This window comes from Cotesia glomerata, linkage group LG3 (assembly GCF_020080835.1).
Source record: "Cotesia glomerata isolate CgM1 linkage group LG3, MPM_Cglom_v2.3, whole genome shotgun sequence".
NCBI lineage: Eukaryota > Metazoa > Arthropoda > Insecta > Hymenoptera > Braconidae > Cotesia > Cotesia glomerata.
In genome coordinates, this window is record NC_058160.1 from 18,705,267 (window position 1) to 18,718,750 (window position 13,484).

Sequence of the window (13,484 nt, forward strand, 5' to 3'; positions counted from 1 at the left end):
TTTCACACGGACAATTATACGTGGCATGCTCTCGAGTGGGTAAACCATCCAGTTTGTTTGTGTTAGCTAAAGATGGACTAACAAAAAATATTGTTCACGCTATAGCATTAAGAGATTGATATTGTTTAATAGTGTTACTGTCGTAATTGTTTAATTAATGATATATAATTTTAAAGAATAAATTATAATAACTTAAAAATAAGTAAGCTATTTTTTGTCTACACTAGAAATTGCTAGGAAATTATTTATATGGCAAAACAACGTTTGCTGGGTCAGCTAGTATATATATATATACAATGTCCCAGAAGTAACGGACGCCATTGTAGCATCTGATAAACAAAATAATTCTGAGACGAAAAGTCCCTAGCCATTTCTTAATCAGACGCATAGATAATTAATTATTAATTAAAATAACGTCCTTTTATGCGTTAGAGAGAGAGCACTAGTGTCAAGTCAAGTGCGTTCCAACGAAGACGCTTGCACGTGTGAATGTATAAGTAAATATGTGTGACTACGTTAGCTATAAAAACTAGTTAGTCATACAGTTAGTTCTCTTTGTTTGACACATACTTGACTGGACCCTGGTGCTCTCTCTCTAACAAATAAAGAGACGTTATTTTTAATTAATAATTAATTATCTATACGGTTAATTGAAAAATGGCTAAGGACTTTTCGTCTCAGAATTATTTTTTTCATCAGATGCTACAATGGCGTCCGTGACTTTTAGGACACCCTATATATATAAATCTATATATATATATATATATATATATATATATATATATATATATATAGGTTTCATAGACCGTCAATCACGCAAAAACTACTGAACATATTGACATGGGACTAGGACCATTCGACGCGGAATGAATTGTAGATGGTTATAGGCTACTTATTTTTCGAATTCCATCAATCCTTCACCATTTTATTTCTATTTAACTTAGATAAACATTTTTCCCGCCCATAAAAACAAAAGACGAGCATTTTTCTTTAATTCATTTAATTTTTTTTTTTGAGAATTTAGTTCCATCTATCATCGCGTGGGCGGATGCGTGGGCAGAAGCATGGGCGGATGCGTGGGTGGAAAATTTCACTAATTATTTCATTTAGGCATGAAGGGTATTACGTTTTTTTTTTTTTTTTTTTTGAGAATTTAGTTCCATCTACCAACGCGTGGGTGGATGCGTGGGCAGATGCGTGGGCGGATGCGTGAGTGTAATATATATAAGCGAAATAGGGTTTCTTTGACTAAAGTTGACGTCAAAACTACTGAAGCTATCGGGATGGGACTGCTACCATTCGACGCAGAATTTTCCGTAGATGGTTATGGGTTACTTATTTTTTGGATTTCATCAACCATTTGTCATTTTTTTTACGATTTACTTTTACATACATTTTTTCCCGCTAAGAAAAACAAAAGACTCTCATTTTTTATTCATTTGTTTTTAATACGATTTTCTTTTGTTTTTATTACATAACCTTGATATTTGATTGATTTAACGTCATTTAAAAAAAGTTTAAGAAAAAGAAGCTTATTATTTTTGGTGAACTAAGTGTCGAAAATTTATGTTTATATGCTGATCGTATGTTTGGTTATGATAATTATCTGAAAATTGATTGGTTTCATGAAATAAAATAGTTAGATATCTATGAAATCTACTGAAAATGTTGTTGTTTATAAACTAGAACTTTTTAAAACATGAAACTTCAACCATATCTATTGAGATTTAATAACATTTACTAAAAATTTCCTTACAGCAAACGTCTCTTTAGCAGCGGGAAAAAAGTAATTGCTAGGTTTCCAAAACTTAACATTACATGTAGTAATTCGGTCAACGGATTAAGAATTTTATATACATATTATTTTTGCTGATTACATAACTTATAAATTGTTCTTATTGCCGGATCGCGGGAATGTATCTGATTAAAATGAATGCATTTTCCAAACACTGGGTATGTGAAAAATAGATTTGGCTACTTATTTAAATAGAATTAGTAAAAAACATGCTAAATTTATTTTCTACAAAATATTGATGTCACTGAGAAAATTTTTAAATAACAAAAAAATTCTTTGCAATTTAAGCTAGACAGATTTCAACTTTACTTATGAGACTTGCAGTGACTTTAACTAAAATTTCAATACTCATTTGGAATCTGTACAAATCAAAACAATACTCTAATTAAATTTCAAGTCTAGATCTAAAAATGCAATTTTATAAAGCGCCCAGCGAAGCGGGCGGGTAACAGCTAGTATATATATATATATATATATATATATATATATATATATATATATATATATATATATATATATATATATATATATACATATATATGTACCCGGGAAAAAAAGTTTAGATCTGCTCTGATCAAATTTGATCTGAACCGATCAGATTTGATCTGAGCAGATCAGATTTGGTCTAAATTTAGATCTACCCTGGCGGTTTCATGCTTACGGTAAATCCGCGGTGACTCCATAGTGAAAAGATGGTCGATTCACGGTCGTTTCATGTGACGGCTATTTCACTATCTAGTTAGGGTTGTAGTACGGTGAAATCACTGTCGAAAAACAGTATATTCGTTCTATTGCGTCACTAACTACGGATAGTAGATAAATGTTGACTTATCAGCAGTTCTATGGTGAAAAGACCGTTTCTAATTCGTGGAACTTTAGCATTTCTGTTGTCAGTATGGCGTGCTTCTACTGCGGAAAAATGATTTTTTCAAAGTGAACACCTCATAAACTCATAGTGATATCACTGTGGACCTACTATGGTTCGATGATCGTTCGACCGTCAACTCACGGTAAAATAAACTTCTTTTCACGGTATATACTCGTTCGTTTTCTTCCGGACAAATGATGTAAATGCTGTTCAATTATTATTTTATAAACAGTGTAGAGTGCTGAACTCTATTGATATTTCACATTAAATTTAGTTATTTGTAGTTAATTTTCAGAATAAAAAATTTTTAAATAAACGCTTTAAAAATTTCATTTACAAATTAATATTTTTTCGCTCGATTAAAAAAAATAACACGTCACTTATCACGGTGATAATAAATTCAAAAGAATCCATGTATATCATCAATGCAAGGCCACAGTTTATTTCAAATAACTGTTCAGAAATATATTTAAAAAATGTCAGCGTTAAAAGCTGAAAAAACATAATAACTTACAGAGTGATGAAAAAAATATTTATTTTTGACACTATTCGACAGTTAATAAATTTAATAATCACATCAATATTTATATGACAAACACAAATGAAGGAAAGCTTATGAAATAAAAATTTTAATTATATGTTTTTTTACAGAATCAGGATATTTCAAGATACCATGAAAAACGTCCTTAATTATAATGGTATAAATATAAAAGAAAATTTCATCAACTTTTAATTAAAAACTGCCTGCCCCTGTCTAAAAATATTCATTCAAACTCACTACCATTTAGTAGACAGTCCCATGGCTAAGCGGTACAACGCTCGTCATGCTTGCTTGAGACTGGTGAGGCGTGGGTATGAGTCCCGGTGTGAGCTGAAATTTAATTTTCAGTGAACATCAGTGCTCATAACTCACGCCGGGTTGTACAGGCTTAGTAGTGTATCAATGAGTTAGTAATTAATAAGTTAAAAAAAAATCCGTAAATACTACTTAAAATTATTATTGTCCTAAAAATACTAAATTTTTCATTTTGGAGAATTTTAGCATTTTCAAATGGGATTTTTTATGAGTAGGTTATACAAAGGCGGTCAAAGGAGCGTTATTCGACAAAGGAAGGAACGTGAAACGACGGTGAAACGACAGTGAAACGACGGTGAAACGACTTTGGATTCACTCCTATTTTACTGTGTAACAACAGTGCTTTGACTGTCAAATAACTATACATTTATAAACTTTTTACTATGGTTTCACTCGATAGTTGCCATATAAAAATGTCATTTGAACCATTTTACCAAGGTCTAATAATCTGATATATACCATATTTTAACAGTAGTGAAATGAAACAAAGTCTCCAATGTTTAACCGTGAAATTACTACTGTAATACTAAGTTCTCACTGTTGACCATAGAGGGAACTACCGACTTTCCATAGTATTTTCACCGTGACCACAAAACCGCCAGGGTAAGTAGATATGGACAGATCTAATTTGATCTGCTTAGATCAAACCAGATCAAGTTTGATCAAAATGAAATTGAAAAGTAGATATGAATAGATATGTTTTGATCAAACTAGATCCACTCTGATCAAATTAGATCAATCCAGATCAAGTTTGATCGAAATGAAATTAGAAAATTAGATATGAATAGATCTGTTCTGATCAAACTAGATCTGATCAGATCAAATTAGATTAATCCAGATCAAGTTTGATCAAAATTAAATTAAAAATTAGATATAAATAGATCTGACTTGATCTATGCAGATCTAATTTAATCTGCATATTACTAGAAATTTGAATAGCGTGCTACGCGCGCGCCTAAATTTTAACCAATAATGAATCGTGGCCCGTTTTGTGCGAGTTTTGACCTTTGCCTAACTTCAAGACTTTCATGTATTTTAATTTAAAGGATTACGCGGGAAAAAAAGTTTAGATATGATCAGATCAAGTTAGATCAAATCAGATCAAGCTTGATGAATATATGTCATCATAAAGGTGATATGAATAGATCTAATTAGACCTGCTCTGATCAGAGCAGATCTACTTAGGTACGACTTTTTATACTTTATATTCTAATAAATAGCTCTTACAAATGCACTAACTTTGATCACGTTTTTTTTTATTTAATACAAATTATAACCGGATGTTATTATTTCAATATAAACTTTGAGTATTTTTCTTTACAATCACGTGCATGAAACCTGGTGTTAAGTAATTTATTTATTTGTAATTAATCATCAAAATTTTTGAAGATCAAGAATTTTCAATTTTAAAAAATTTATAACTCAGAAACTATCAACTTACGGCAAATTTTATAAAAGTAATTTTCATCTTAAAATTGCCTAAAATATTGAAAAAAAAATATCCGATCTCAAAAAAATTATTTCTCAAATAATTGTTTAAACTAATGGCTATAAACAATAGATGGCCCGAGATTTCGCAAAAATGACTGTGATATTCGGTTTCAGCGGGTTAAAATACATAGAGTAAGCATATTTTGTACACCGACCTCAAAATTTTACGAAAAGATAATACAGCGCCTACACTATTATCTGAAGAGTAAATCAGTAAGTTACTTCTAGTAGCTGAATGGTACGCTCTGGGACTGACATGCAGGAGGAACCAGGTTCGAATCCTCAACATCGCAAATTGTTTTTCAACGATAATTCGACTTCAAATCACGGAAAATTGATATAAAATACAAAATTTCTAATTTGCAAGTAGAAATAAAATAAATTTTACTATTATTTTTATTTTATAAACTTTTTTATAAATTGATTCTGTTTCAAACGAACCAGATCTGAACAGATCAGATTTGATCTAATCAGATCTGGCCAAAATGCAGATCTGCTCAGATCTGATGAATTTGATCTGAGTTGATCAGAGCAGATCTAAACTTTTTTTCTTGGGTACCTATATATATATATATATATATATATATATATATATATATATATGGGTGTGCCAAAATGTAACTCCCGTGGAGAACCTTTTTAAAATTGAATTTTAAGTTCCGCTTTTTACAGGGGCTGCGTTTGGGCATTTCCTGATATATTTTGGTGTGAGACAATGTATTTGATTTTCATAGAATTTTTTAACAGAAGCTTAGTTTGGGTATTTCCGGTGAAAATTCAAAATTTGGCCGGAAGTGCCCAATTAAATCTCCTGTTAAAAATTCTATAAATAATCAAATTAATTCTCTCAACCCGAAATATCTCAGGAAATGCCCAAACACAGCTGCTGTTAAAAGTGGAACTCAAAATATATATATATATATATATATATATATATATATATATATATATATATATATATATATATATATATATATATATATATATATATAAGGGTGGTTCATTTCCGCAAATTTTTTTTTTTTCTATGCTCATGCAAAATATTAATCTACATATAGAAAAAAAAATTCTTATTAAGTTTGAGCTCTTAATAGTAATTTTAAGTACTTACAATAAAAATTTAAAGTTTTACCATTTAAAATGCATGTAAAAAATTTTTTTTTTTTTCAAATTTCTAATGCTTACCCGACTTTTACAATATTGCAAATCGGTTTGATGGACCTTGTGGGGAATTTCACGCTCTTCAAAATAGCCGTAGAGTTTTTTTGTGTAACTCGCACTGGTTCACCGGTAGGAGTCGTCAAAGTACAGTTTTTGAAAAAAAATATATTTTCTTTTAATTTTTCGAGCAAACCGCCAGAAGTAGGAAGAAAAAAAGGACTGACATAAGAAAAAAGTTATGCAACCAATATTTAATGAATTTACAGCCATTTTTATACCGGAAAACGTAAGAAATTGATAAATACTAACTCATAATGTTATTTAGATTTATTTTTTCTATTTATTACCATTATATTTCCCTACACTAAGGACTTTTTTAAAATTAGTATGATTTTTTACTCATAATGAATACAAAAACAACACATGAATTCATACAAAAGCAACAAAAATTTAATCAAAATATACAGAAGGTTACGTTATTATGTAAAATGCTTGAAATGTGATAAACATCTAAATAGTTATAAAAAACAAGTTAATAAATTTCAAATAATTACTAATGTTATTGAAAACACATCAAGATTTTAAAGCTGAATATAGTTTTTTGGCGCACGTTGGAAAGTCTTTTCTACATAGATGAACCATTAATAATAAATATTGTTTCTGATCTTCATCATATGTACCAAACTCGTTAAATTTTTCAATGAGTGCAACACATCGTTCGGCAGTATCATTAACAACACGTAGTTTTTTGAAAGTTTCTCAGCAAGTAATGTATTCTTGATCTGTTTCCTACAAATCAGGGTCGATGTCTAGAATTTCATACGTCAAATTAAACTTATCAAAAATAGTGAGAGATTCTTGAGTCACAAAATCACTTATACTTTTAGACGACATTATTTCAAGCTTTTTCCTGTCGAAAGTAAATCGAGGATATTTACTATTTTTTGGCTCGATTTTTTGTTTTTAATAGAATCAACTATTTTTAATTTTTCTTCTTGGGATAGTTTTTGATCAAAAAGCGCCAAGCTTGTAAGATTCTCGTTTAATTACCACAAATGCTTGGAAAGTTTCTCTAAAGCAGCTTCTGCAACTTTTGGGTGATATTTTTTATACTCTAATAAATTTTGAAATAGTTTTTAGTCATGATACGGAGCTTCAATAGCACTTGTTGCTATGAATCATGCTTCAACATAAAAAAAAAAAAAAATAAATAAGCAAACTTCTCGTAAACCCGACTAGAATTTTAGTGAGGCATGCCGAAAAATCAGTTCGGGGCGAAGTTGGCTTTCCGAACTTAGGCTAGCCTAATTCGAATCTTATTTGTTTTAAATTAGGCAAGCCGAACATTGGTATGCCAAAAGAATTCCACATTCGATGTAATCTCGTAACAGTTTGGCACTGCCTAAGTTCGGCATATAATGGATTGCCTAATTAGTACGAAATAACGGTAACCAAAGGTTTACCGAAGTTTGATTCTCCGAGCTCGGGCTCATTTAGACAAAACTGTGGCAATGCCTAAGTTCGGCATGTCATGGATTGCCTAATTAGTACGAAATAACGGTAACCAAAGGCTTACCGAAGTTTAGTTCACCAAGCTCGGGCTTACTTAGGCAAACCTGTGGAAATGCCTAAGTTCGGTATACCATGGATTGCCAAACTGTTATGAAATAACAATAACCAAAGGCTTACCGAAGTTTGGTTCACCAAGTTCGGGTTCACTTCGGAAAACCTATGGCAATGCCTAAGTTCGGCATTTCATGGGTTGCCAAACTGTTATGAAATAACGGTAACCAAAGGTTTACCGAAACTTGGCATACCACGATCGAGCTTCTTTAGGCAAAACTGTGGAAATGCCTAAGTTCGGTATGTCATGGATTGCCAAACTGTTATGAAATAACGGCAACCAAAGAGGCTTACCAAAGTTCGATTCACCAAGCTCGGACCCATTTAGGCAAACCTGTGGCAATGCCTAAGTTCGATATGTCATAGATTGCCAAACTGGTATGAAATAACGGTAACCAAAAGATTACCGAAGTTTGGTTCACTAAGTTCGGGTTCACTTCGGAAAACCTATGGCAATGCCTAAGTTCGGCATTTCATGGGTTGCCAAACTGTTATGAAATAACGGTAACCAAAGGTTTACCGAACAGTAACTAAAGGTATTCTGAAGCTTGGTCTATCAAAATGAAACTTGACTAGGTAAGTCTATGGCAAGTCCTCACTTAGGTATAATATCGGAATTCCTAACTCAACCGTTGCAGCGGTAACCGAATGTTTGCCGAAGTGTCGGGCTTATAAGTATCTTGAGGCAAGAGGTCGCTCATTATCAGCGTAGCGTCGCGGTATGGTATAGGGCTCTCGTGCGTCGGGTACAGTGTTCGAGTCTCGCGATCGACATGTAAAATTTTTAATAATTAATAATTATTAATTATAATTATTCTTAAGGCGAATGTGAGGTAAATTTAAGTGTTGTGTGTGACTAATGTATCTAACTCCATCATCTCCTTTCCCCTTGACCCATAAAATCGACCAATCAAAAAAAACTTCTTCATAGTAAGAAAAATCCTAAAAAGCGAAAAAAATGACCGAAAATATAAAAAAAATAATACTAAATAAAAAAAAAAAAAAATTTTTTTTATTTACTTAATATTTAAAAAATTTTGTCCGTAAGTCGATATTTATATTTAAAATTTAAAAAGTAAATTAAAAAAAAAATAAGCATTCATTATTATTAATTTTTGCTTTATAATAAAAATAGCTAAAAACAAAAAAAGGATTCAATTTGGATTCTTCCGTGCGAATTTAGTTTCTCAATTGCTGCCTAGTTAGTTAGCCAAATTCGGACCGAATGAGGCTTGGATAGTCACTAGCAAGTATGGTTTCCAAACCACCGCCTAAGTCGGAAGCCAAGTTAGGCCCAAACTCGCGACTGCGTTACTTCCGGGACATTGGCCAACTTTGGCTTCCTGGTTTGACGCGAATTTGGAATTCGGCATGCCTAATTCGAAACGAACCACCGCCGAACTTAAATTTCTCGTCGGGAAGCTAACAATTCTGAAGGGTTGACGTGAAATTGTTCTCTGAACATATATATTTTTAAACTATAGATAGCTTTCGATAGCCAACAAGCATGGTGCATAGCACCAGGAGCTCTAAATTTTATACCTTTGTTTGGTACACCTCCCAAAAAAATGTAGCTCAACGTCAAAAGTTCATGATAGTCATCTCTTAAAGTTCGATTCTGTAAAAAATAAAATGTAGTTAATATTAAAATATGAAAATTGTTTACTCAGTGAGAGAAACAAAGCACAACTTAGCAATAATTTTTTCCATTAGTAAAAAACTATACAATATTTTTACCTGTAGAGGATCTTCGATGAAGGGTAGTAGAGTATTTTTTTTTTTGGTCCGGGATATCTTTAATTATAACATCTTCTGTACCGATGTCATATTTTAACTTGTCTATTTTTTCCCAATTACTTTTAAATCTGACAAAAATCGTTACATTAGGACCATTAGTACTTAGCCACGCTACTGCTGCTGCATTTTTCAACATTATTTCAAAAATATGGTGTCTGCAAGCCAAATACAATAACTCTTTATTTAATTTTTTTTCTAATAGAATACACGCACCGCTTTTATCACCTTGAATAAAGAGTCAAAATTATTAAATAATTGAAATCATAAATTACTCGTAAAAATTAAATTAGCAAATGAAAATTAATAAATTTTTTGTTCTTTCAATTTTTACAAGTAGTATATTTATAAATTGAATTAAAGTTCAAATTTACCAGTATTTACACTAGTAGTGTCAAAGCATATCCCTACTATATTGTCAGTAATATTCCACTCATTTAACGCTTCAAAAATAACTTCAGCTTCATTAGCTCCAGTAGATTCATCTAAAGCAGGTACACCGAGTAATTATTCCACATCCATTCCGGAAACAATAATAGGAAGTCTTTCGACTTTTTTCATTGGCTGATTTGAAAGTTCCGGAAGTAACTTACCGTCCCAGTGTACGATGAGATTTTGTGCAGTTTCCTCTATCCCGTCTTTCAAATTCCCAGCAACTGTTTTTCTGAATTTTAATCGGGCATTGCGAATAGTCGTGTAACTGATATTATAATTATCAATATCTAATCCAAGACTAGTAATGACAGCAGAAATAATATGCATTGCACTCTGATTACTGGTTTTAGTGCGATCCAGTACTGCTACTAGAACTTCCGTCATAACATCAAGCTTACGTTTCCTTTTAGCTTGTGGAAGCTCATCTTCGTAATCTGACAAAGGTCGTTTTTCAGATTGATTTGATGATTGGCTACTTCCTTCATTAGACATTGAGAACTGCGATAATTTTTGACTCAGATCTACAAAAAAATAAATGCATATTAATTATAAAATAGTAGATTACGATCTCTTAATAAATAATTATTTGATATGATTTTATAAAATAATCGTTCCATAAGTCTTTTAAATTGTAATAGCGAGTAAAGATAATTTTGAAAATAATAATCTGTTAAAAAGAAGATATATTGATACGCTATTGTAATGAACAAAAATAAAATTCTAAACTTTTTCAATATTCTAAGGATATGACGACAGAATTTACTAAAAATCGAAAAAATGATTGTTAAAAAGTGTGAAATTTAATATGACAATAGGATAAATTCATTATTATGAATGCAGAAATGACAATTCAATCATCAGTGTGAATAGAATTCTATACTTACTAAATTCAATGTTGTTATTTTCATCTTGTATTTCATCCTGTATATCTTGCAAAACTGATTGATCAGAAAGTACTGTTGCATTTTCGTTTAACTTAGATATTAATGGTAAACATTTATTGTCATCATTTTGTCGACATTCTTCTAAAAATAATTGTAAATCACTTGGAAGATTCTCAACTTCACTATTATCAGCAATATCGAATAATTTGTTCAATTGATTTACGAAATTTTCCACTTTGTGCTTTTGATTGTCTGAGAGATTCTTAAGAGATTTTCGTTTCTTAATGTCTTTGTAATCGTCATAAAACTTTTCAAATTTCCGAATACTATTTTGTTTCAGTGTCGTGGGAATTCCAATTTTATCCCACATAGCCTCTAATTCATCGATAGCTTCGGTAGTACTGATACGTATAGTCAATTTTAACGTCAAATGTTTATACATAAATAAATTAATAACGTCACGATAAGTAGGTAATTTATAACAATTAAATTCTTTAATTTAAAATCAACTAAATAGTTATATGTCCTATTACCAATTACTTCAGTCATAATGAACAATAGTTAGGTTAGAAAGTTAATGAAACGTAATCAAATAAATACTGAAGAATATCAAGAACTAATTTAAATACGATATATACCATTAAACACAAGTGACAGCAAAAAATTGATATTAAAATAGTAATTTGAATATAGTTTATTAAAAAATTGACTTATTCTGTCTTAGTATCAGCGTCAATTGATTCTCGGATTAATCACTTAATACAACAAACAATGAGAAAATTATTTTGAGGTTAGGTATGCCATAAAGGATCAAATTTGTCAACAAAGACAATAGAGACGGTAATATCATGCTAATTAACTAGAGCAATGTTAGAATATGCCATCTCGGGACTGCTTGGTGCAATTTTTCAAAGAATGATTTCTACTTATACAAAGTTGGCGTGAATAAAGTTGACAATGAAAAAAAGTAAATTTTTTGCTAATTTTGGAATTTTGTTACAAAAAAATAAATAATTTTCATTTTTATTTTTTTGGTAAACGATAGAAATGTTGAAAAATTGCAAGATATATGTTACAATTTTATTCTTGTAGTTTTTTTATTAATTTGTGTGTTTTAATATTTATTATGAGTGAGAAATCATAATGATTTTAAAAAAATTCTTAGTGTAGGGAAATATAATGGTAATAAATAAAAAAAAATGAATCTAAATAACATTATGAGTTAGTATTTATCAATTTCTTACGCTTTCCGGTATAAAAATGGCTGTAAATTCATTAAAGATTGGTTGCATAACTTTTTTCTTATGTCAGTCCTTTTTTTCTTCCTACTTCTGGCGGTTTGCTCGAAAAATTAAAAAAAAATATATTTTTTTCAAAAACTGTACTTTGACGACTCCTACCGGTGAACCAGTGCGAGTTACACAAAAAAATTCTATAGCTATTTTGAAGAGCGTGAAATTCCCCACAAGGTCCATCAAACCGATTTGCAATATTGTAAAAGCTGGGTAAGCATTAGAAATTTGAAAAAAAAAAAAATTTTTTTACATGCATTTTAAATGGTAAAACTTTAAATTTTTATTGTAAGTACTTAAAATTACTATTAAGAGCTCAAACTTAATAAGAATTTTTTTTTCTATATGTAGATTAATATTTTGCATGAGCACCGAAAAAAAAAAAAAATTTGCGGAAATGAACCACCCTAATATATATATAGGGCGTTTAAAAAAAAAAACAAATTTTTTTTTTCTCAGAACCAGGCTCAGAAGTTTTGTTTAGATACTAGAATAGGCCTCTGACAATATGAGCCCTTAATATTGATATTAAGATTGTTCGCCTCGCACTTTTCGATTTCCCATAAGAATAACACAGGAAAAAAAATTTTTTTTTTGTTCTGATTTTTGTAACTAATGAACCATACATTGCTCTGCAATTTCCATCAAATATTTTTGTAGAGAAATGAACGCTCTACAAAAAAGTTCTGATATTATTTTTCGATTAATTAACTCATTCAAAAGTTATTCAAGGTCGAAGTTAAATTCATTATCAATTTAGCCGTTTTCTTTATAATCCTCCGAAATTTATTAGTTTCAAGGTCTTAAAATGAATTGAAAGTTTATTTCTAAGCTCTTAGAGTTTAAAAAAGTAAAACTATTATCTTTTGTCATTAACGATTGCTGTAATTTTATTGAAAAATCATTTTTAAATAGATTGCGCATGAAAATAAGTTAAATTTTATTCATGGCCTGAAGAGTTATTCGTGTTTCTGCATTTTCATAATTCAGACGAACAGATTAGTGATTTTATTTAATATATATGTATTCATGACTAACAAATATTTTGAATTAATTACTTAAAACTTATAACAAATTAAATGTATTACTTTTCATAAATTTGAATTTTTTTTGTCTAAAAATGATTTTTACACATTTACATGAAATTTATTTTGCTGAAGAGTTGTCTTATTGTAATTGGGATATCTCTGTTGATGTTCGCGAGCTACTTGCAATAAGTATTGCAGTTGTTGCTCATCTTTTGTGAGGTAATTGTTGTATTCCTTAATCAAAGCATATATATATA

General features: G+C 30.3%; 1 protein-coding gene across 2 annotated transcripts; it reads right to left on the reverse strand.

Moving 5' to 3' along the window:
• Window positions 1–9,314: 9,314 nt before the first annotated feature.
• Window positions 9,315–10,420, reverse strand: LOC123260851. Of its 2 annotated transcripts, XR_006508561.1 has the most exons (5): window positions 10,182–10,420; window positions 9,963–10,073; window positions 9,805–9,816; window positions 9,532–9,746; window positions 9,315–9,412 (listed from the first exon to the last, which is right to left on the reverse strand). XR_006508561.1 is itself a non-coding variant. In XM_044722184.1 (4 exons), exons 1-4 carry the CDS (start codon window positions 10,405–10,407, stop codon window positions 9,393–9,395), a joined length of 642 nt encoding a protein of 213 aa, XP_044578119.1. In that variant the 5' UTR covers window positions 10,408–10,420; the 3' UTR covers window positions 9,352–9,392. The 2 variants fall into 2 exon arrangements, 1 of the variants encoding a protein (XP_044578119.1); XM_044722184.1 differs by having other exon boundaries at window positions 9,352–9,412; window positions 9,532–9,816.
• Between the last annotated feature and the right edge of the window lie 3,064 nt (window positions 10,421–13,484).